The 25,778-nt window shown below is 44.9% G+C and overlaps 1 protein-coding gene across 2 annotated transcripts in view; it reads right to left on the bottom strand.

Moving 5' to 3' along the window:
* The window catches only part of SLC25A33 (solute carrier family 25 member 33), a 35,659-nt gene extending 13,199 nt beyond the window's left edge, over positions 1–22,460 (bottom strand). The window contains exons 1-2 of one of the 2 annotated variants that reach the window (XM_035019857.1): positions 22,217–22,460; positions 8,918–9,097 (exon numbers count right to left, since the gene is read on the bottom strand). In XM_035019857.1, the coding sequence (XP_034875748.1) occupies positions 8,918–9,097; positions 22,217–22,272 (236 nt within the window). In that variant the 5' untranslated portion in view covers positions 22,273–22,460. The remainder of the gene's footprint in view (positions 1–8,917; positions 9,098–22,216) is intronic. The other variant, XM_035019858.1, reaches the window with a different exon arrangement.
* Between the last annotated feature and the right edge of the window lie 3,318 nt (positions 22,461–25,778).

Genomic DNA, 25,778 nt, shown 5'->3' on the forward strand with positions numbered 1-25,778 from the left:
TTTTTCATGGCATCTGGGGAATGTAAAAGCAAGGCATTTAAAATGAGACCGAGCCATGCAATGTAACATTACTTGGCAATAAAAAGGAAGTACTGATACACAAAAACAAGGATGACCTTCAAGAAACATTAGATTAAGCGAAAGAAGCCAGACATAAAAGGCCATATGTTGTTTCATGTTATTTATATGAAATGTCCAGAGGAGACAAATCCAGAGACAGAAAGTAAATTAGTGCTTGGTTGCCTAGGCTGGGGGTGGGCGATGGCGAGTGACTGCAAATGGGTGAGAGGTTTTCTTTTAGTAGGGATAAAAATGTTCTAAAATCAAATTAGTAGTGTTGGCCACACAAAACTCTGTGCACATACTAAAAACAGTTGGATGGTATTCTTTAAATGGGTAAATTGTATGGTATGTGAATTACATCTTAATGTTAAACAAACCAAAAAACTTGGGGCGCCTGGGTGGCTCAGTCGTTAAGCATCTGCCTTCGGCTCAGGTCATGATCCCAGAGTTCTGGGATCGAGTCCTGCATCAGGCTCCCTGCTCAGCAGGAAGCCTGCTTCTCCCTCTCCCACTCCCCCTGCTTGTGTTCCCTCTCTGTCAAATAAAATCTTTTAAAAAAACAAACCAACCCAAACCAAACCAAAAAACAACCCAGCAAGGAGAAAAGAAAGACTCCTTGAAAAACGTCTAATACCAGAGTGGGGGGCACCTGGGTGGTTCAGTTGGTTGAGTGTCTGCCTTTGGCTCAGGTCATGGTCCCTGAGTCCTGGGATCAAGCCCTGCATCAACCTCCCTGCTCAGGGGGAAGTCTGCTTCTCCCTCTGCCCCTTCCCCTGTTCATGCTCTCTCTCAAATAAATAAAAGGAATGAATATGGACTGTAGATTAGTTAGAAAGCAGTATATAAATACTGAATTTCTTGAATTTGAAAACCATACCTTGGCTTTAAGACAATACCCTTGTTCTTAGGAAATAAATGCTGAAGAACTGAGGGTAAAGGGGCATAATGCGTGTAACCTATTTTCCAATGGTTCAGAAAAAATATGTATGTATACAGAGCAAAAAAGAAAAACAAAAAACAAAAAACAAATGGGCCAATGTTACAAATTGGTGATTAGAGGTAAAGAATATAACCAAGTAATCTGTACCATTTCTGTAACTATTCTGTTTGAAATTATTTCAAAGTAAAAAGTTCTTAAAAAAACAAAACAAAACAAGGTATAGGTCATAGATTATAAAAATATTAGGGGCGCCTGGGTGGCTCAGTCGTTAAGCGTCTGCCTTTGGCTCCGGTCACGATCCCAGGGTCCTGGGATCGAGCCCCGCATCGGGCTCCCTGCTCAGTGGGAAGCCTGCTTCTCCCTCTCCCACTCCCCCTGCTTGTGTTCCCTCTCTCACTGTGTCTCTCTCTGTCAAATAAATAAATAAAATCTTAAAAAAAAAAAAATTAAACTCATGACGACAGCCCACAAAGTCACAGAAGCAATGGGTGGGGTAAAGACAATTCTTGGGTTTCTGTAAACCTAACACGCCAAATGAAGTTCCTGCACTTTGAGTGAACTTTCATACTGGCTCAAACAAGCCACTCAGCTCTTACTAGAGGCATGAGAGTTTAGTGTTTTCAACTGTAAATACTTTACTTTTACTCAAAACAGGACTGTGCTTTACAAAAAGCCAAGCTCTCTGAACAAAAACTTCTCTCCAGTAACACCTTGAAGTGATTTACAACTTCTAAGAGTATGTAAACGATTTCAAATGGTCAGTATATTCAAATATTTTTAAAGTTTAGATTCTGTCTGTGGTCCCATTAACGTACAGGGTGCAGAGCCAGGCCCAGAAGGCAGTTAAACACAATTAAGGGACTCTGGCTCTAGGAAGCCTGAAGCCTCTCATCTATAATGCAGTAGGGAACTCATGTCCTCAAGTGACTCAGGCCTTTTCAGAACTGCAGAAAGACGGTCTCCATAGCTACGCATATTAACAGTGGGCAAAAAGTCAAATTTGTTACATAATTCAAACTGCTAACCTATCTGGATGTTTACAAAACTCTTCTGGAACAATCAAGTTCCTACTATAGGTATTCTTTGGCTTCATAATAAAGCATGTTAGGATCCAGACTAATCTTCCCACAGTCATTTCAACTTTGATTTAGAAAAGAAATGCAAAAGGAAATTAGGGTCTTGTTTGGAGCATTTCATTCTCTTCACTAGCTTTAATCACAATACGAACACTACAGACTAATCCAAGACAAAGATCTCATCTGAACATAAAGGTTTTTACAAGATAGAGACTAGCTCACTAATATATTACTTTTCAGGTTAAAAAAGTACTTGACAAAACAAAAATAAGATACCTGCGTACTTTACAGAATAGGAGCTCTGACAGAAAGAAAAGAAAAAGAAAAAGATTAATGCTTAAGATTTTTTAAAGCAGACACCAGACATAAACTGATATATTAATAATCTCTATGGCAGGTCTAACAGCGAGAGCCTAAATATGCTAGCATCTTACCTTTTTTCTTTTTAAGCAACTATACTCAAAATGTAAAGGTTACTGGTGCTCTGGTGGAGGATATTTTTTTTTCCCTAATACGTTACCCTAACATGAGACACATGCAAACACTGATTTGCAATTTGAAAAATTAGCTTCCTGTAAAGAAATTCTGTTGCGTGGTAAGTCTTTTAAAGTCGTTCTGCCTGAAAGAGTAAGACTAGATATAAGCTGCTTAGTTTTAAGTGAATAACCATTTTATTCACTTGGGTTTTTGGTAACCCAACGTCTTCTAAAACTGAACAGACAACCTTGATGGGCTTGTGGTATAGAGGAAAAGCCTAACTCTTGTCGTCCTTTGATCACTTACCAGATGAGAAGCCCTCTCTGTAGACCCCCATCACTGCCCGTAGCTCAGCCATGTTAATGGAGGAAGGAGAGAGCTACCTACCGATCTACGGGCAGGAGGGCGGCTGCTTCAACCAGGCGGTGGCAGAGAGGAAAGCAGCCACTGCTATTCCGGCACCCGGAAGCACGCTTCCCATGCGGCGCACTCTCTTTATGCAAGTGCTCAGTAACCCGCTGCTCTCAGAAGATTTTATTTATTTATTTGACGGAGGGAGACACAGCGTGAGAGGGAACACAAGTAGGGGGAGTGGGAGAGGGAGAGGCAGGCTTCCCGCTGAGCAAGGAGCCCGATGTGGGGCTCGATCCCAGGACCCTGGGATCATGACCTGAGCCGAAGGCAGACGCTCAACGACTGAGCCGCCCAGGTGCCCCAACATGCTGCTTCTAGAACGTAACAGGGAAAGACACATATCTCCCCTGCAGAGCAAGTGCACTTTCTTCAGATGAGCATTATGTAATAGGATAGTCCCCTTTTTCTGCCTTGGCCACCAAGAAACTCAGTTATAAATCTTATGTTTAAAAAGCGCAGAGGGGGGCGCCTGGGTGGCTCAGTTGGTTAAGCGACTGCCTTCGGCTCAGATCATGATCCTGGAGTCCCGGGATCGAGTCCCGCATTGGGCTCCCTGCTCAGCAGGGAGTCTGCTTCTTCCTCTGACCCTTCTCCCTCTCATGCTCTCTGTCTCTCATTCTCTCTCTCTCAAATAAATAAATAAAATCTTAAAAAATAAAAAAATAAAAAGCGCAGAGGGGGGTGCCTGGGTGGCTCAGTTGTTAAGCGTCTGCCTTCGGCTCAGGTCATGATCCCAGGGTCCTGGGATCGAGCCCCGCATCGGGCTCCCTGCTCGGCAGGAAGCCTACTTCTCCCTCTCCCACTCCCCCTGTTTATGTCCCCTCTCTTGTTCTCTCTCTCTGTCAAATAAATAAATAAAATATTTAAAAAAATAAAAAATAAAAAAAAAAGCGCAGAGGGCGCCTGGGTGGCTCAGTTGGTTAAGCGACTGCCTTCGGCTCAGGTCATGATCCCAGGGTCCTGGGATCAAGTCCCACATCGGGCTCCCTGCTCAGAGGGGAGCCTGCTTCTCCCTCTGACCCTCTCCCCTCTCATGCTGTTTCTCTCTCTCAAATAATTAAATAAAAATCTTTTAAAAAAAGGATGAAAGAAAAATAAATAAATCAATAAAAAGCGCAGAAAATGGGGCGCCTGGGTGGCTCAGTCAGTTGGCGTCTGCCTTCAGCTCAGGTCATGATCTCAGGGTTCTGGGATCGAGTCCCACATCGGGCTCCCTGCTCAGTGGAGCCTGCTTCTCCCTCTCCCTCTGCTGCTCCCCCTGCTTGTGCTCTCTCGTGCTCTCTGTCAAATAAATATTTAAGAAAAAAAAAGCGCAGAAAGTACATATTATGACAGCAGCTAATATTTATTATTTACATGGTGCAGTGTGCATGCTGAACCCTTTATATTCAATATCTTACGACATGCCCCAATTCATTCATTCATTCTACTGGTACTGAATGCTTATTACTACGTGACAGGCAGCATTCTATGTGCGTGGGGACACCTCGGGGACCAAGATAAATCAAAGTCCCTGTGTTTAAGGAACCTCCATTCTGGTGGGGGAAGAGAGGAAACAATATAAATATGTAAACTACACTGTACCTTGGATGGAGGGTAAGTGCTGGAGGTAAAAATAGAGCAGGAAGAAGGGATGGCGTGAGGGGAGGGCTTAGTTTTAAATAGCATGGTCACTGCAAGGCCTTCCTGCAAAGGTAACAACTGGGAGTCAGCCAGGCAGATGGCGTCCTAGAACAAAGGCCCTTCCTCAGCAAATGTTGTACTGTTCCCAGGTGCAAAGGCTGAGAAGGAACAGAAAGGAGGCCAGTGTAGCTGGCTATGGGAAGGGAAACATAAGGAGGTGAAGTCAGAGAAGTCGGCGAGGGGTGGCAGCCATGGAGAGCCTACTGAGTGGCAAGCACAACTCTGGCATCTCCCTGGCGGGAGAAGGCAGCCCCTGGAGGGATGTGAGCAGAAGATTTTCTGCTGAGGAGTGGGCACGCGAGACAGGACGCCAGTCTAGCAACACAGGTGAGATGTGGTGGCCGCCATCATGGCAGCAGCGGAGAAAGGAGGGCAGAGGGGTCAGGTTCTGTACAGATTTTTTTTTTTTTTAAGATTTTATTTATTCATTTGAGACACACAGAGAGAGAGAGCATGAGCAGGGGGAGAGGCAAAGGGAGAGGGAGAAGCAGACTTCCCGCTGAGCAGGGAGCCTGATGTGGGGCTTGATCCCAAGACCCTGGGATCATGACCTGAGCTGAAGGCAGACGCTTCACCATCTGAGCCACCCAGACGCCCTCTGTACAGATTCTGAAGGCAGAGTTGGGAAATTTTCCTGTGGGGTTGAGAGAAATAAGAACTCGGGAGGACTCTGGGGCTTCAGATCTGGAGTGGAAAGGATGGAGTCGCCTTTAACGGACACGGAGAAGACTTTGGGAGCGGCAGGTTTGGGGAAGTTTCGTTTTCCACAAGTTACACTTTGGATGCCCAGTAGACATCCAAGCTGAGATGTCCAACAGGCAGCTGCACTAACGTGTGAGGCTCAGAGGAGAAACGCTGTCAGCTTACAGGTGGTATTAAAGCCACAAGAGTGAAGGCGATCCTAGAAGGGGCGGCTGGAGCTAAGGCAGAGGGTCACCATGGGAGCCCTGGGGCCCTCCAACATCAAGAGGCTGTCATGGAGACTCAGCAAAGCAGCAGAAGCAGCAGCTGGCGCGGTGGGAATGTGGTCCTGTCGGGCGCTGAGCCAGAACCACTGCTGTTTCCACATGAAAGAAGCAGCAGCAGAGGTTCGTGTTGGGGGGGGGGCGGTGGTTGTTGTCGTCTACTCTTAGCTCTTCAAATCTGTCTTAGAAATCTATTTTAGAGGCGCCTGGGTGGCTCAGTTGCTTAAGCGTCTGCCTTCGGCTCAGGTCATGATCCTGGCATCCCAGGATCGAGTCCTGCATTGGGCTCCCTGCTCAGCGGGGAGTCTGCTTCTCCCTCTGTCCTTCAACCTGCTCTCATGCTCTCTCTCTCTCAAATAAATCAACAAAATCTTTAAAAAAAAAATCTATTTTAAGGTGAATATACATTGAAATGACATTGAACAAGTCACTTAATCTCTAATTTGCATTTTCTCATCTATAAAATAAGGGTCTATAAAAGAATTTCACACCGGAGCGCTAATCTCAGGGTTCTTGTGAAAAATCAATGAAGCAATACTACAAAAACGTGATCATTTTTTAACTCGAAAGCTAATGAAGATCAGTTGAGAATATTAAAAATGTATATATACATCAAGCTAAGGAAATAAAACTTAACGAAACAGCTCTTGGGTGAAAAATGCCACTTTACAAACACTCTTCTAACAAAATATCATGACAAAAATTTTTCCATTATTCATATATATTTTTTTTAAAAAAGATTTTATTTATTTGAGAGAGAGAGAAAGAGAGAGCACATGAGAGGGGGGAGGGTCAGAGGGAGAAGCAGACCCCCAGCTGAGCAGGGAGCCCGATGTGGGACTCGATCCCCGGACTCCAGGATCATGACCTGAGCTGAAGGCAACTGCTTAACCAACTGAGCCACCCGGGCGCCCCCCCTCCTTTTTTTTTTTTTTTTTTAAAGATTTTATTTATTTATTTGAGAGAGAGAGAGAGAATGAGAGACAGAGAGCATGAGAGGGAGGAGGGTCAGAGGGAGAAGCAGACTCCCCGCTGAGCAGGGAGCCCGATGCGGGACTCGATCCCGGGACTCCAGGATCATGACCTGAGCCAAAGGCAGTCGCTTAACCAAGTGAGCCACCCAGGCGCCCATCCATTATTCATATTTTGATGTGAATATAGAAGAGGTGGTTTTGAAAAGTATTCATGTGTCAGGAATGTCTCACAATTGTGTAGCTGTGGCTGCATGAACCAATGACTGCTGTGGGTCCGTGGGGACAAGGAACTGTCCTGTGTGTGGTGTGGTGTGGGCACTGTTCCTGTATTTTCCAAGACGGAGAGGCTTTTTTTGACTTACATTTTAATAAACAATTATCCTCAATGGGGGAAAATATGTACATACACAGAGAGAGAGAGAGAGATTTACAGGAGATAGAAATACTAGGGATGTAGAACATGCATCCTAAAAAGTTCAACTAGAGAAACATCCCCATTTACCTGTCTACCTTACAAGCTTGGCCCTGTTGACACCCACCATTTTTGGGTAACAGTTCCCAGTTACAGTAAATAGATAAATCCGCTAGTCATGAGTTATTTGGCAAGCACGTAAGAGGAAGTTCTTTTTGGATGTCAGTAAAGTTGGCAAATTACCTGTCTGTTTCATTGTGTCCAAAACACTTCGTGTTCCTCAAAAGGGAGGTGTCATCTGAGACACCGCCACTGCCTAAACATGGAAGAAGGCAAACCGGGGGCGGGGGTGGGGGGTGTCTCCACAGTCATGGCTTTTTAACTACATGGGCTTGTCGCTCTCCCTACTGGGATCAAAGTGTACCTCCACATCTCTGTATTTCTCCTTCCTGGGCCTACCGCCAGGTAGGCTTTCTGCCTTTTGTGTCTCCAAGCCCCTTCTTCACTATTTCACTAAATTGGCTGATCGTCCCGGAGTCTTGGGTTTCCCTCCTTTTCCCCTAGCTGGGTTTCTGATCCTCTCCCTTGGGACCTTGCCCTCTGCAGCTGGTTTGCTGTCCAGTTTTGCTCAGTAAACTCAGATGCACTCTCATACACACATCTGGCATGGAGGCCTGGGTGACTCATTGGTAGACTTTACAAACAAAACGTGCCTAAAAATAAATTAAGCACTTTCCAATTCATTCCACCTTATCTAAAATGTGACTGAATTCTGTCCAAAGTGCTAAGTGATATGGTTATTAAGACAGAACATCTCCATTTTATTGCATTTTTTTTCTAACGTTTCCCAACTAAACGTCTACATCGACAAAACAGCAATGTCCTTCTTGAACACACCCTTTTCTGGTGGTAAGTTTCAGAGATCTGAGTGTCATGTTTAGCTAAATTCAACTACTATTTATTGAACACCCCTTTTATATTTATTTTTTTTTTAGATTTTTTATTATTTATTTTTTTTAGATTTTATTTGTCAGAGAAAGAGAGAGCGAGCATGAGCAGGTTGGGGGTGGGGAGCAGAGGTAGAAGGAGAAGCAGGCTCACCGTGGAGCAGGGAGCCAGATGAGGAACTTGATCCCAGGACCCAGGGATCATGACCTGAGCGGAAGGCAGACGCTTAACCGAATGAGCCACCCAGGCGTCCCAAGATTTTTTATTTTCAAGTAATCTCTACACCTGACCCGGGGCTTGAACTGACGACCCTGAGATCAAGAGTGGTGCGGTCCAAATGAGCCAGCCAGATACCCCTGTTGAACACCTCTATTAAAGTAAACGGCCCCAAGCTAAAACGCAGGCATTGCCAATCACTCTTCTGCATTTCTGATTCTGCCTTAAGCCAAATTCAGCCTGTGACTATTCAGCCACTTCATAAGCAAATGAGACATTTTTAATGCAGTAAAAATAACACACTAAGCAGGCAGCCTCAGTATGAAACAAATATTTTAAAAACTATTTCACTAAATATATGTTGCAACTTTTCTATAAATGTAAAATTATTTCCAAACAGCAAGTAAAAAACATCAGAATATTTTGTCTCTATATAACGCGCAGTCTTTAAATTTTTAACGTCACTCTACCAACCCAGATCTTGCCAGCCCTCAAAAGATTCTGGGCAAGAGCAACATTCTGATGCAACAATTTAAACATGGATTTTTGGTTTACTTTGTTTACTTTGTCGCTGGATGATGATCACACACAGCCCTGCTGCCAAGGGAGGTCAGAGCTCAAAGGTATTAGTACGGAAACCTAACTCTCAAGTTTGGACAGAGACTGCAAACAGAACACCCCATCTGATGGGCTTGACAGACCTTCTGTATTCAGTGAGAGTCGGGGTCCAGCACGGGGACTGAACTTACTTCAGAACCTGGAAGAGCCCAGGTGTCACGGATGTTGGTCTCACCATCCCAGCTCCACTAATGGTCCCCAGATGAACCTGAGGATAATAGACTGTCCGAAGAGCTAATCTTGAAGACTGCAACCGTGTCTTAATGACTTCTAGTGGACAAGTAAAAATAGCACCAACCGTGCCCCCACACCTGTTAAGAGAAGAAATCACAACAGGATCAGAAAAGCTGTACTATTCCCTAGACTGATAAAGTATGAAATTTCATTTTTCTCTCTTAAGAAAAAAAGGCACTTGTTTATTTCATAATTAGAACATACTGGGAGGTAAGAAGAATTTGTTGAAGTCTCAGCAGCTAAAGAGAGAACCACTGCTAACATGATGCACGCCCTTCAGGGTCTCTATCACTGGCTTTTTAACGTCCCCTCCCCAGCTTACCCGGATGCTGTGGCCACTCTCTGCAGCCGCATCTATGGCTACCATACCATCTGTGATGCCTACACACTAGTCCTCTCTGCCAAGGTCTACCATTTTAACCCATTATTCTGTTAGCCATTTCCAACTCCGCTGCCATGCTGTGGTGAATATTCTTTTTTTTTTTTTTTTTTTTTAATATTTTTATTTGTCAGAGAGACAGGTAGAGGGAGAAGCAGGCTCCCTGCTGAGCAGGGAGCTCGATGCGGGACTCATCCCAGGACTCTGGGATCATGACCTGCGCCAAAGGCAGCCGTTTAACTGACTGAGCCACCCAGGCGCCCCTGCAGTGAATATTCTAGACAATGCCTCTTTGCACAGTCAAAAATTATTCAGATAATGCTGCTATTTTGAGAAATCAACATTCACTACAACACAGACTTCTATTAAAATACGATTAATTTGGACTCCACTGAAAATAAAGCTAAAGCTCCTTTTAATGATGAAGTCCTCAAGCGTCCTTCAGTCTCCCTGATCAGGGTTCTCCTAACCACCCTTTACAATTTGTTCATGTCAAAATATTACCCGAATTAAAAATCTAAATATTTTTCCTCAAGACAACTCACTTATTTATCCTAAAATACCCACTTTCATCTTTTCTTTTTTTTTTTTCCAAGTAGACCCCAAGCCCAGCATGGAGCCCAACATGGGTCTTGAACTCATGACCCTGAGATCAAGGCCTGAGTTGAGGGGCGCCTGGGTGGCATAGTCGGTTAAGCGTCCGACTCTTGGTTTTCAGCTCGGGTCATGAGATCGAGCCTCACGTCCAGCTCCATGCTCAGTGTGGAGTCTGTTTGAGATTCCATCTCCTGTCCCCCTACACCTCCCCGCCCCAGGGGCTCTCACACGTACACGCTCTCTCTCAAATAAATATATCTTTTTTTTTTTTTTAAGATTTTATTTATTTGACGGAGAGAGAGAGACAGCGAGAGCAGGAACACAAGCAGGGGTAGTGGGAGAGGGAGAAGCAGGCTTCCCGCTGAGCAGGGAGCCCGATGTGGGACTCGATCCCAGACCCCGGGATCACGACCTGAGCCGAAGGCAGACGCTTAACGACTGAGCCACCCAGGCGCCCCTCAAATAAATAAATCTTAAAAAAAAAAAAAAAGACCTGAGCTGAGATCAAGATCAGATGCTCAACCAACTGAGCCACCCAGGGACCCCACATCTTTTCTTAATAATATCCATGAATTGCATGTTTGATGGGCTAGTTATAATTAACAATGTCAGTACCATCTAAAACCATCCCACCACCACCAATAAATGTTTTACTCTTTGGAAAACACTGATGATCAGGACCTGTGTCTTACTCATCTTTATATCCCCGACATCAGGACTTGCAAGTGCACAAACAGTATTTGCTAAGCCAAGGAATTATTAAATTGAGATTTCAAGGACAATGTCTTTCAAGGGATCTAAATGTTTGAAAATAGCATATACTCTCGGGGCGCCTGGGTGGCTCAGTCATTTAAGCATCTGCCTTCGGCTCAGGTCATGATCTCACGGTCCTGGGATCGAGCCCCGCATCGGGATCCCTGCTCAGGGGGGAGCCTGCTTCTCCCTCTCCCTCTGCCTGCCACTCTGCCTACTTGTGCTCTCTGTCAAATGAATAAATACAATCTTTAAAAAAAAAAAAAAAGAAAAAGAAAATAGCACATACTCTCTACCTTCTGTCACAGGCTCCATTACCTGGGAGCTCCAGGTAGGGAGGGGCTGTGTATTCACATACTCTTGCACTTAGAGAGGATAGCACCTGGCAAACAGGTGGCTCAATAAAAATAAGCACCAGCACCTGTGATTGGGAAACAGTAACGACAGGAAAGGACAGGCGCTGGCAGACAGAGAGTACTTAAGTTAGCTTCCCTACGCCACCAGATGTAAGTGTTGGAAATGTGGAAGTGAATCTAGCACCCAGCACAGACCCTGAAAGAATGAAGTAAAACTCCATGCAGTATTTTAGAATCAGGAGCCCAAAGTTCCATAGAGCAAGTAAAATGATGATAACTAAGAGCTGGAAGCTATCAGTTTAAATAGCATTACTGCCAATGACTATTCTATGACAGGCATTCAATCCTCCAACAATCCTACGAGGTAGGAGCTATTATTTACCCCCAATTTACCATGAGGAGTATGAATGTCAGAAAAAGAGAACGAGGGCGCCTGGGTGGCTCAGTTGGTTAAGCGACTGTCTTCGGCTCAGGTCATGATCCTGGAGTCCCGGGATCGAGTCCTGCATCGGGCTCCCTGCTCAGCAGGGAGTCTGCTTCTCCCTTTGACCCTCCCCCCTCTCATGTGCTCTCTCTCTCTCTCATTCTCTCTGTCTCAAATAAATAAATAAAATCTTAAAAAAAGAAAAAGAAAAAGAATGAAATGTACAGACTGGGGGAGGGTGAAGAGGAAAATAGTAATTTTTGACAGTTTAGGCAAACCTGCTTTAGAATCATGATGATAATACACGTAAATTGAACTGTTTACATACAACAGTGTTTTCTGAACTGTGGGCCAAAGCCCATCAACCACAAAAGCAATTTAGGGGATCACAAACAGAATGGGAAGGGAGAAGGGCAGGAAGGACATAATGTATATCAGACAAGTACCATTCAACCCTCAAGGATTTTGCCACTGGTATTGTCTTTACTTTTTAGATGGGGAATCCTTGTCTCAATGAGGTCATACACTTTCTCAAAGTCACAAAGTGACGAAGTGGCTAAACTGAGACCCAAATCCAATGTTCTTCCCACCATACTCTTGGGAAGGATGATGGAAAGATAGTTTTGTTAGATTAAATTTAGACTATTTACATACACACTCTACTTGGCCAATAGCTGATTTGACAATAAGGCCTTTAAAACTCTGTGTTTGGGGCGCCTGGGTGGCTCAGTTGGTTAAGCATCTGCGGTTAAGTGTCTGCTTTCCGCTCAGGTCGTGATCCCGAGGTTCTGGGATCGAGCAGAGTGTGGCTCCCTGCTCAGCGGGGAGTCTGCTTCTCCCCCTCCCTCTGCCTCTCCCTAGCTCGTGTGCACTCTTGCTCTCTCTCAAACAAAATCTAAATCAATCAATCTCTGTGTTCTTCTGCACCAAGGAAAATTTGTGAGCCTACCTAATACTGGTCTGTATAATTTGCTAAGCACTAGAATGTGTCTAAAGAAAATGGGATATAGTGGGGAGTCTTAAAAAAAAAAAAAGTAAAAACTCATGTCCATTCACACGAAATTACCCTTACCTATTAGAAAAATAACCATGTGCTTAAAAGGTTTAATATTTTAAAACATTGGAAAACTTACATACTACAGAGTAAGATAAAAAAAAAATACTGAAATTTACTTATGTTCAATAACATGATTCCACAGTGCTGAAAAAGAACAGAACTTCTGGGTAGTCTTTCATAAGAAAGTCAAGTTCAAACACGACATAGGTCAACCACCTTTGCTTTGGCCCCATGTCAGTTACGTTCCTCACTCTGGCCAACCACCAACCAAACCCACGCCACTGATCAAAGGACGACCCGCTGGACGGTACGCTTGCCCCACAAAGCAGTGCCCTACTGAGGGCAAGTCGGGGAGCTCTTTGAGGCTGGCAGACCACACTCAACCACACACCCTCTTGTATGTTACACCCCGGGCCCATGGCAGGAGGGGGGCGGTGGTAAAAAGGCCCCGGCTGGCCTTCTAGACCACTCACCAGGGGACAAACTAAGGCACTCTCAGGCACCTCTTCTACAAGACAGAGTGATGCTGCCTCAGTGTTATAAGAAATGACAAAACGGGGAAAACACTGCCAACCGTAACCAGCGGTAAGAAGCAACTCTTCAGTAGGCGAGCCCCTCCCTACCTACTAGAAACCTTAGATGAGAAACAAGCATCGATTTTCAGTCATTTTAAATCATTTTTTAATTCATTAATACTTTTAAGTTATTAAGCTATGTTGGATACATCGTCACTAAAATACTCCTGATTAGAAGGAAAGAAGTTGATACTAAACTGAAATTTCCAAACAAAATTCTTCCCCAAATTTAAAACATTTCATAGCAGAATTTTTATTTACTTGTCAGAGAGAGAGCACGCACGAGCGAGTGAGCGCACAAGCAGGGGGAGCGGCAGGCAGAGGGCGCAGGCTCCCTGCAGAGCAAGGAGCCAGATGCGGGACTCGATCCGGGGACCCTGGGATCACGACCCGAGCCAAAGGCAAACGCTTAACTGACTAAGCCACCCAGGCGCCCCACAGCAGAATTTTTAAAGTATCTTTCAGCTCAACTTATTTTCTTTCTTCATGAACCATCACATATAAGACACTCATCAATCTGGGAGTATGAATAGAAATATGGACTTCTCTGAATTGGCTTTCCAAGTTTTTCTAAAAATATTTAATCATGTTGAGTCCTAAGCACTTGCGATTACAACAAATTACACTATTTGTTGAAAAAAGTTCCTGTTAATTTTTCGATACAAAGACGTCCTTCAGTATTAGCTTGGCTCCTAACCGTGGTCACTCAGCTCAGATAAAGCCCTGTCCACCGTGACTCTGGGCAGAAGTTATTAACAGAGCTTTTTGAGTCTCAATTCAGAAAAAGACATTAGCTCTGTCCACCAGGCCTCCTCCATCTCTGCTGTTCAGCTGTCCTCTACTGAATTCCCCCGTTCTTAGCAATGACACCATGGACAGATATCTGGTAACTTCCAGGTCTTCAAATTCAGGCCCGTCTTAAACTTCAATCTCAAATCTCATTCAAAACTTCCCTCCAGCACTGCCAGCTGGAAGTATGGCGTGAGGGTACTTGGTCTGCTCTTTTTCTTCCCTTCTTTTAAGGGTTCTCTGGGTATGAGGACAGAGAGGAGTGAAGTGGTCTTATGTAACTGGTTTCTGTCTTGCTGTGGGTCCACCTGGCTGTGTGTTTTATTAACAGCCTCGGGAAAGGTTATGATTTCAGTGTAGATGGTGTGCAAGCCTTCTTGGAGTGGTGCTCAATCTCACTGGGCACTCCCATACTGGTCCCACCAGCAGTCCATCCCCCAACTTCCTTTCAGCCTCACTTGGCTGGGAACCCAACGGACAGCACTAGGTGCCTTTCCTTCAAGGGCAGTCAGGCAGATCTTGCCATCTCTAAGTCTTACGGTAGACCCCTCTTGGTTCAGCTGAGGGCCATAGCAGCCAATGCATGGCTAACAGGAAAAGTCCCATCCAACATCCAATTACACGGTGACAGTGTTGACATCACGTTGTCGGGAAAGCAAGTCTGACTGGATACCAGTATTTCAGACCCCTAATCTCCAAAGTGGGGGACATACTCTTAAGTGTGCACAATGGAATACTGACATAGAGGGGGGAAAAATTACAGAAAAAAATTTTTCACTTATTTATAATCTCTACCATTAAAGTTCTATTTTGTGTATATGCTTTACAATATATATAAAATTAACAGGGTAATATAAATATATATGCAGATATGCATGAACACTTTGCAGTTTATAGGACTGTGTGATCAAAGGCTGCAGAGCACTATTCTAGACCAGTGGTTCTCAACTGTGGCAGTTACACCTCCACCCCAATGACATTTGGTAATGTCCGGAGACATTTTTGGTTATTGCTATTGGGGGAGGAGGTACTAGCATCTAGTGGGTAGAGACCAGGGTAGCCATTAAACATCCTACACGGGATGCACGGGAAACCACCCAGTAATACCGTGCCCCTCCCCACACAATTATCTGGCCAAGGTTGAGAACCTCTGTTCTAGATCAATAAAACAATCTATCTGAAGGCAGTACAAGCAATGTGGAGGGCACTCCGGGTTGCTTCCCCAGCATCCATTCCCCTCTTCCTTTGTCTTAACAAGAGCCCAAATTTCTTAAGTCATATAGTTTGGATAATATTGAACCCATTTCTATGTCTCACTTAATCAACATAATACCATCTATGTTGCCATGTCATCTGTTCAGAGATGGGTACATGATTCAGCCCAAAATAAACAGCATAATCTCCTCAGAGCAGTGACCAGTTTAGAGATGGGTGCATGTCCAAGTTGGTCCAATCAGATTAAGTTTAAGACTTTTCAATGGTGGAGAAACACTAGGAGCTGCTGGAAGCCAGTCCGTGTCCATGCAGGAACCAATTCTGGAATCACACAGATATTTCTGGAACACAGCAATCAACGAGGGGTCCCACAGTGACATTGCTGAGCCATTTAAGTAAGCCCTCACCAAAGCTTGTTCTCCCTTTAGAATTTAGGTATATGTGCCAATAATCAAGCCATTTGGAAGTGAGTTTTTATTACTTACAAATGAAAGCCTCCTAAATGAGCCTAGTCAATAAAAAAAAATTTACACCCTCATTTTCCAAGAAAGCACTTACAGAATTTTACTATTATCAGTAATCTTCCAAAAAGTAGTTAGGACTCATGTAGCTAGTAGGCTATGTTTCCAGCAGCTATGAGGAAACTCCCTGGATGTTAATATAATTTTGGTCCTGAGGTAATGCTCTCTAACAACTGATGCCAAAGTTCAGAGAGGACGCTCCGTGGGATATTCCACTCACTGAAACCATGGAAGTGAGTGAACAGAATGGCAGAAAGACCATGAACAGCAAGCCGTTAAATTACATGTCTGGGAGCAGTCAAAGAGCTGCTCTCTGAAATCTATTTGCCCAATTTTCTAAAAAAATCTATTACCTGGATTTTTCTGTGCATTTCCCCACTCTTACTACTTATTCCTGAATGCCCTCCCCCCACTTTCTCTCATTCTTTCTGCCCAGAATTGAAGTCATGTGTTTAGTATATAAACATGGATTTAACCTTTTCTTTTTACCCTCCTAAACCTTCCCCGATGGATTAGGCTCCTCTCTTCCAGTTTATAGAACAAAGCTAGACTATCACTACTACAATATATACACTGGATTTCTTCTTTTATCTTCATGTGACCAGAGACAAAAAATTTTAATTATGCACACAAATTTTTGCCTTTTAACTCTGAGTATCAAGTAACAAGGACACCTTTCAAAAACTAGATGTTTTCAACAAGAACCTGTTTCCTGTATATACACACACAGTGTATATATTAGTGCTTTAGGCACTAAAGCCAAGACCGATATGCTCTCTATTTTAATCGCTACCCAACTGGTGGTCAACTGTTTCCCAGATTCACAGCTTATACATAACTACATGGATTCCACCAACAAATGAACCTGTGAGACAACCTGTGATCCCAATCTCTGGCGTCTTCAAGGAATTCCCCCGTTCACCTGCTAACTCTATGGTCACTACTTGAAAACACTAGTGCCTCTTTGTAACTTTCTGGAATGTCTTATTTGAATACCTGGTACAGGGCTTGGAAGATTTTGATTATGCAAATTCTGTATTTACTCAGTCAAAGCAAAATGCCTAGTTTCTATGCAGCTAATTACCTTTTAGATGCTATTTCCTATATTCTACCTCATTTAGAAAGAAAAATTAAATAGCACCCTATGAATGAATAAAAAAACCCAACCCTATAGTACTTTCCAAACCTGAAGAGAATCATTATTTTTCACAAATACACAAATCCAAAATGTTACCTTACGCCAATATTGGTTCAGCAAATCTTACATATAGAACCATGTTCACAATTCATGAATAATCAAAGTACCGCTTCTCTTTATTTGGGACAATTTAACTGGCCACATAAACCTAAACCCCCAGATAAAACACACACTACCTTTTTTTTTTTTTTTAAAGATTTAAAGGCGCCCCGACACACACTACCTTTTATTCACTTAGTTAATCATTAAATAAGTATTGTTTAAGCATCTATAACAAGTGTGATATTGTACTCAAGATGTACAAGTGATGAAAACAGACATGGCAGCTATTCTCATGAAGCTTACTGCTAGCAGGAATCTTTCATACAAACACCATACAGCATTTGAAAATGTTTATCACATACAGGGCGCTTGGGTGGCTCAGTCGTTAAGCATCTGCCTTTGTTAAGCATCTGCCTTCGGCTCAGGTCATGATCCCGGGTCCTGGGATCAAGCCCTGCATCAGGCTCCCTGCTCTGCGGGAAGCCTGCTTCTCCCTCCCCACTCCCCCTGCTTGTGTTCCCTCTCTCGCTGTGTCTCTCTCTGTCAAATAAATATGACCTTGTCCAAAAAAAAAATGTTTGTCACATAAAAAAAATACACCGATGAAACAATTTATATTCTCGATATACATAAACCCTATATAAAATATTATGTGCACACTATTCTTGTCTTACCAAAATTTCTTTAATCATTTAAGTCTTGCATCTTCTCTGCATTGCTCCCCTGGCAAATACATGAACACGTGCCTAACACTCCCGAAGTAACCATTAGCTGATACAGATTACATTCGTAGGGACAAGCACAGTGTAGAAGTATATATACCAAGTGACAGCTGTCCATAATGGGGGGGGGGGGCACAAAACACTGAATCTTGGAACTATTTTGGATTACGTATTTTAAAACCTTAAAGACATACCATGTTCCCACTAAAATACATTTTAAAAGCTATGTGAGTATATCTGATGACAAAAGAAAAAACTCCCGGCAGAGAAATAGCACTAAAGCATATAATCCGGGCCGTCCACCTCTAACTCCAGAGCCAGCTCAGCCCAGCTAGTTCGGGCGCTGAGCATGTCTACTAAGTTGTCACCCGGCTCTCACTGCTTGTTCAGCAGGTGAAGGGTGTCGCTAACACTATCTGGACTAGTGGAGCGCCGAGACATTCAAGAAGGAAAGGTTAAAGGATTTTTCTTAACAGCCATAAGGTCCTAGTCCCAGAAGAGCCACTTCAGAGGATTTCTGTGCCTCTCTTACTGAGAGAATCTAAACAGTAGAAAAGGAACCATAGGTTTCTTTATGTAGTAACAACATCTGTTTGAATGTTTTTTATTTTGGCAACAACACTATCCAGATTTTGGGACAGGAGGGAAGAAAGCAGAAAACAGCAGAATCCCTAAAGATACTAAAAATCAATATCAAGTGAATGGCATTTGCTCATGCAGAAGTAACACATCGTAAGAACTGGTTACGAAAGTGCTGGGAGGTAACAGAAGCCTTAAAAATGTGTTTTGACTCAGCAACTGTATCATTACTGGTTTATCCTAAGGAAGTAATCAGAGAACTACACAGGTACACATAAGGATATCCAGTTATTTATGTTGGCAAAAAATCAGAAACGAGATTAAATAGAAACAATGTCATCAGAATAAATTAGGTAGCCCTGTCATAAAATTACTGTAACATCCTCACTCTACATTCCAGTCACTGGGCTTGGAAACTGTATTTGCCTTCTTCATTGCAACCACTGAACAGTAAGGACTGATTAAAGGTATACTGAGAAAATTCACTACCATGTTGCCATTAACGTATTACTAAGAAGAAAGCAATTTAAAGAATAGGAGCCTATTTTAAAGTAGCTATGGAATTACATTTAGTACACATACACATAACCTTTTCTAAAGTGCCTTTTTTAGGTGTTGGTTTGTGGGTGGTTTTCCTCCAGTTCTCTTCTTCAAGGGTAACAGTGTTAAAAAGATGACTATTAGAGGGGTGGCCTGGGTGGCTCAGTCATTAAGCAACTGACTTCGGCTCAGATCATGATCCCAGGGTCCTGGGATCGAGTCCCGCACTGGGCTCCCTGCTCTGCGGGAAGTCTGCTTCTCCCTCTCCCACCCACTCCCTGTTTGTGTTCCACTCTCTCACTATCTCTCTCCAAAAAAAAAAAAAAAAATCTTAAAAATAAAAAAAAGATGACTACTAGAGATTAAAGGAGTATTTTTGCCTTTGCAAAGAGCCCAAGAAACTGTCTTAAAAAAAAAAAATCAAAAAAATTTAAAAGACTATGAGTTGTTTGGGGTGTAGTTTTTATTTCCCAGGCTCTAAAATTAATTTTCAACGATTCCTAAGCCTCTTATACCTGGTAAAAATCATTATTCAATATCATTAATTAGTGATAGCATTAAGCTTGTTTGATGTTAGTTTCCAATGGCTATTCAACAAACAGGAGAAAAGTGACAAATTTACAAAGGGCTCTGACTTCTGGAAAGATGCCAGCTTAACAACAGTGGAAACTAGTTACTTAGAGCAGAGCACTGCGTCTGCCATTGGTCCAGGTGGGACCACGGGGTTTACTGATTTTAACTGTATGATATACTAAGCACTCAATACTTAGCTCCTTTTAATGTTCTTCCCTAAAAGAAATGGAAGTAATATTACTTTAGGCTAGTGGGAATGAATCAAAATCCAATTAGTTACTCTGAAAGCATCCTGTTCGAAGATTTCTTTTCTTTCTGGAGTATCTGTAAGTAATCCTGAGCTTTGGACAAAGAAGGAACCTGTTAAATACAATGGCTTCAGGCACCTCCCTAATAAACCCTCTACATTCTAATCAGTCCTTGCAACTTGTGCTGGCTACTGCAGTTTTCCTCCAACACAAGTTAAGAGGCTGCTGCTTGGTAGGAGAATTAGCAGCCAGAGGGCACTGTAAAGGGCAGGTAGGGAGATTCATCAAGACAGGGCAATGGATTATGCAGCAAGCCTCACAGAGGCTGCTCGGGAGCAGGTAACTCTTCCTAGTCTGGAAGACAAAGAAATTTTTTAAAAGCCCACCTCACAACAACATGAAATCAAAATCATGAAGTATAAAATCATTTTTAAGTTACCCTTCTTGGCTTGAGAAATTACTTTAACATGGCCAACTTGTTTAAAATTCCTTAGAATGACCAATTAATATATTGTATTAATTTAGGAATGCTCCCCCCTCCCCTGTGACTTTCAGGAAACACTGGGAGATAAAGTGAATGGATGAAGGGGGAATGACAGAGAAGAGATGAATGAGAAATTCTCCCTATGTATGAAGAACTAAAATTTTCTGGTTGGAGAAACAGAGTGGGTGGTCAAGTACAGTAAGAAGTACACTTTCTTTTTTCTTTTTTTTTTTAAGATTTTTAATTTATTTATTTGACAGAGAGAGACACAGCCAGAGAGGGAACAGAAGCAGGGGGAGTGGGAGAGGGAGAAGCAGGCTTTCCTCAGAGCAGGGAGCCTGATGCGGGGTTTGATCCCAGGACCCTGGGATCATGACCCGAGCCGAAGGCAGGCGCTCAATGATTGAGCCACCCAGGCGCCCCGTACAAACACTTTCATCATAGTTATTTTGCAGGTAAGTTCTCAACTATTACTCGTTTGTAATAAGAAACATACCTCAGTCCAAGTTGCAACTAATACTCAAGTCAAGATGATAATCCAGAATAAATTCTATTTTATGCAGAATGTCCTATACTTAAAAATTGCTGTGCCAAGCTTGTGAGGTCCTCAAATAAGACAAAATATCTGGAAGACTCCAAAAGGAACCAAAGCCACTGGCAGTATTAAAAGAAAAGAAAATTACTAATACTCATTTTCACTACTATTTTCTGAAGAAACAAAAAATCAGCTCCTCTCCTAAACCCCCTACCACCCAACCTCCCTAAAAATGCGCCGCCACTGAAAAGTATCAGGTGCATGATGATCATAAAAATGCAGCTCTCGGGCGCCTAGGTGGCTCAGTCGGTTAAGCTTCTGCCTTCAGCTCAAGTCACGATCCCAGGGTCCTGGGATCGAGTCCCGCATCGGGCTCCCTGCTTAGCGGGGAGTCTGCTTCTCCCTCTGCCTGCCGCTCCCCCTGCTTGTGCTCTCTCTGTGTCAAATAAATATTAAAAAAAAAAATGCAGCTTTCAAAAACAGGGCAGATCTTACAGTGGATGCGTCCACCAGCAGATGAGAAGCATTTCTTCCTTTTTTTTTTTTTTAAGATTTTATTTTACTTATTTATCTGACAGAGAGAGAGAGAGAGAGAGGTAGGGAGAGAGCGAGCGCGCAGAAGCAGGGAGGGAGAGGGAGAGGGAGAAGCAGGTTCCCCGCTGAGCTGAGCCCTATGTGGGGCTCGATCTTAGGACTCTGGGATCATGACCCGAGCCGAAGGCAGACGCTTAACCGACTGAGCCACCGAGGCGCCCAGAGAAGCATTTCTTTTTTTTTTTTTATTATAAAGATTTTTATTTATTTATTTGACAGAGAGAGAGCGAGAGCAGGAACACAAGCAGGGGGAGTGGGAGAGGGAGAAGCAGGCTTCCCGCTGAGCAGGAGCCGGATGTGGGACTCGATCCCAGGACCCTGGGATCATGACCCGAGCCAAAGGCAGACGCTTAACGACTGAGCCACCCAGGCACCCCAGAGAAGCATTTCAACCCACCTTCCTGACCTCATTCCCCCCCCCACCCCCGTCCCCCAGTTGCCCTCCCACAGGTTGCTTGCGGGCCAGCATCACGGCTCGCCAGCACTTTCCAGGCCCCCGCCGATGTCCAACACCTGCAGCCCTCTAGACCGAGCTCGCCGCGGCGCTACCCTGAGGAGGTCCCGGGCCCCCCGAGCATCCACGAGACCGCCCAGGGCCTTCGGAAAGAGGCCCTGGAGCACAATACAGGCAGAAGGACAGCGAGGGCAGCACGACAGAGCAGCCAGCTGGGAGGATGTGGGGCGGACCGAGCCACAGCGGCCAGGCAGGACCGCCCCCGAGTGACACTCGTCACACGAGCCTCTAACGTTTAAAAGGAGGAAAAGCAGGAGACGCCGCGGGAGGGGAATGGGCGTGGGAGCCCGGCGGGCGCCGGGAAAACCACCCTCGGAGTCTGCGGCCCGGGGCGGGGGAAGGCCCGCGCCCCCGGGGCCTCCCCACACCACCAGGACTTCCTCCTCCGGGAGCCTGCGCTCCGGCCCGGGGGAGGGCGGGTAACCGGCCGGCGCGCCCGAGGGCGCGGGGTGGGGCAGCGGGGTCGGGGTGGGGGGCGCGGGGTCCGGCCGGGACGCTCACCCGCCGGCGAAGAGGTGAAGCAGGGTGTTCTCCTTCTGCTGAGTGCCCGTCGCCATGGCCACGCCGGCTCCGCGGCCCGCCGCCGCCGGGCGCCGCGAGCACGAGGTCGCTCGAGGGATGCGCGAGAAGGCCCGCTCGGCTCGCCCGGCCGCCCTCACGCGGCTGCCGGCTCCGCCTCCATGCGCGCGCGCCCCGACACCCTGCGCCCTCGCACGGCGCCCTCCCCACCGTGGCCGCCGGCGTCTCACCGGCCTCTGCGGCGCTAGCCCAGCACCAGCCGGAGCCCGGCGCGCGGCCGTCACGTGGCGGGGGCCGGGCCGCGTCGTCACGCGGCTGCGCGAGTCCCGGGCTGCACGCGGCGAGGGTGTGGGCCCGGATCTCGCGCGCCCATTGGCCGGCGTTGGACGTGGGCGGGGCGACTGCGCCGTCTGGGCGGGCGCCTGCTCGGAGCGCCCGGCTGGGCGGGGCCGGCCTGGGCCAATGCGCCGGGAGTGAGATCCGGCCGAAGCTGCCTGGTCCCCGTCCTGATGCGGAGAAACCCGGCTTGCCAAAACGTAGGGAGACCCAGGGCCTGGACTTGCCGCCCATTTTCTGGCCTATTTTTAGCTCAGTTTAGTTTTTGTGATACGATGTACAAAAAGGTGTCGAAATTACGTATTACATCTCACAGCTCTGTATTCAACATCCAGCTTAGGGAAAACACATGATCAGAACAGCCTAGACCTCGCCCCCAGTGTACCCCTAGTATAATGTTGTGTATTTTTTATTCTTCTGTGATTCTGCAAAAGCGCGTTTGGTCTATCCTTTCTGATCATCTGCTGCCCAGACTTCTGAGTTCCAAGCTTCTATAGTCAAGCTGCTTCTCTACTTGTATGTCCTTGGGTCACTGTCAAACTCAGGCTGGCATCTTACCTCCAGGTCTGACACGCAGGCCTTCCCTGGCCACCCTGTAGCACACTATCACATGATTCCACTTAATTTCCTCATATAGGCTCCTGCAGTTACTCTGTTGATTTATTCCTTTAAGCTGACCTTTTACCCCTGGAGTGTAAGCTTCAGGAGAGCGGGGATCTTGTTTCTTTTATTTCTCGTTCCTGGCAAGGTACCTAACGCTAGTGATGCCCGAGAAAGTAATGAATAAATGTCCCGAACTAAACTCATCTCACCATTCTTCCCCTCCCCCACACCTGTCCGGCCTGTTGTATTTCCTGTCGAGATGGGGACACCACCATCTGCACAGCCACTAACACCAGAAACTTCCCTGTTACCGTGGACTCCCCCCCCCCCCCTTTTTCTCAGCAGCCCATCACTCACCTGGCACTTCCATTTCCTGAAATTCTCCCAAAGCCATCTCCTTCTCTGTGTTCCTGTCCTTACTGCTGCTGGAAGTTTTCATGCCTCTCACCTACTTTGTAGCAAAAAATTTGCCTGCTCGGGGCGCCTGGGTGGCTCAGTCGTTAAGCGTCTGCCTTCGGCTCAGGTCATGATCCCAGGGTCCTGGGATTGAGCCCCACATCAGGCTCCCTGCGCTGCGGGAAGCCTGCTTCTCCCTCTCCCACTCCCCCTGCTTGTGTTCCTTCTCTCGCTATCTCTCTCTGTCAAATAAATAAATCTTTAAAAAAATAAAAATAAAAACCTTTCCTTTAAAAAAAAAATCTGCCTGCTCTCACAGGTCACCCCTTAGTCTGTCATCCCCCACTCCCATCCCCCTCCTGAGGCACAAGATACAGAATATACCAGCCCTGTGTTTTCAGTCTCCAGAGCTGCTAAAAGCAGTACCTTGACCAGACCACGTTGCTAGATGTCCAGTGTGTAAACACAAAGAGAGCTTAAGCAGAAGGGAAATTGTGTGCAAACACAAGAGCCAGGTATTTGATTGCTGGGACTATTTAAAAACAGCTCTTAGGAGCAGTCATCCAAAACACAAACACAGTGAATACTCCATATTAAAACCATTACTCCCAGGCTCAGAAAGGGGGAAAAGCACACTAGTGCTCCATGATATGGGAAAAAAGAGAAAAGGGAAGAAGACAAACAGGAAGGGGGAAAAAAAGTGAGTTTCTTTGTGTTTCCTAGATCTCCCAAATCCCTTGCTTTAGCTGCTGATGCAGTCAGCGTTGGTCTTAACTGAAGATAATTTATGAGGCATGAATAGAAGGCAGGAGAGAGTAACGGGACCCCGTTAATCAGGAGGGAACCTCTCCCATATCTGGGCAGGGTTCTAACCCAAGGAGATGCCATGGAGGTCTGAGGGTGGGACACAGGCTTGTAATGCCAAGGCAGCACCCAACCTCTTGCCTGCTTTTGCTAAGCTAGTCTGGGCTGTGCTGGACACAAGAACAAGCCTCCCCACCTCCTTGTTAATAGTAACGCTGCCTTCATGTTAGAGTTTTTCCAAGGTCTTTCACATATATTATCTCGCTGGACACTCACAATGTTTGGCAGACCTGTTGTTTTCGTTCCCGTTTCATGGATAAGCAGGACAAATTTGCCCAAGGTCACACAGCTAGTTAGCCGCTGATGCAATGATCTTTCATGCCTCTGTGCTTTGGAACATGCTGTTGCCCAGGATGCCCCCTTCCTCTGTTGGACCTCCTCTGAAGCCACCTCAACAATTAGCTTCTCTGTAAAGCCAGGGAGCAGCACCAGCATTCATTCCCTGGCATATGTGTTGGTGGGAGTGAAGACTGGGACAACATCTTCAGAGGGAAGTCTGGACATTTTGCCAAAATGTTGAAATGGGCACATCCTTTGACTCCCACATGGAGGAAGATGTTTGATTGATTAATTCATTTATTCAACACATATTTATTGAGCATTTGTTCTGTTTAAGGTTGTTTTCTAGGCTCTGGGGGTACATCAGGGATTAAAATGGATAAAAATCCTTATTGAAACAGTAGCACTCAAATCCAGCGATATATATAAAAGGATTACACATCATGACCAAACAAGATACGTCCCAGGAATGAGATTGGTTTAACATTTGAAAGTCAATCAATATAATTCAGCATACGAACAGAATAAAAAAAGAAAAACCAGATGATCATGTCAACAGATGCAGAAAAACATCTGAGAAAGCTGAATACCCATTCCTGAAAAAAAACTCAACAAACCAGGATTAAGAAGGAATTCCTCTACCTGATAAAGGGTGTCTATAATAAAGCTATCTCTAACATCATACTTGGTGGTAAAAGATTGTTTGCCTACCTCCCTAAGATCAGCAGCAAGAAAAGATGTCTGCTCTTACCACTTATTCAGTGTGGTACTAGAGGTCCCAGTCAGTGCAATAAGGCAAGAAAAATAAATACAAGATATAAAGATCAGAAAGGAAGAAGGAAACCTATCTTTAGTTATAGATGATGTCATAGTTTACTGGGCAATCCTAAGGAATCTACGTAACAAGTACTAGAACTAGTTAGTGAATTTAGTAAGATCATAAGAGACAAGGTCAATATACAAGGAAGAAAGAACTTTTGCTAGCTGCAAACGGTTTCATATTGAAATTTTTATTTATTTTTTTATTTTTTTCAATATGAAATTTTTTAAAAATTCTATTTACCAC

Source organism: Mirounga leonina, unplaced genomic scaffold (genome assembly GCF_011800145.1).
Source record: "Mirounga leonina isolate KUSES-001 unplaced genomic scaffold, KU_Mleo_1.0 Mir_173, whole genome shotgun sequence".
Classification (NCBI taxonomy): Eukaryota; Metazoa; Chordata; class Mammalia; order Carnivora; family Phocidae; genus Mirounga; species Mirounga leonina.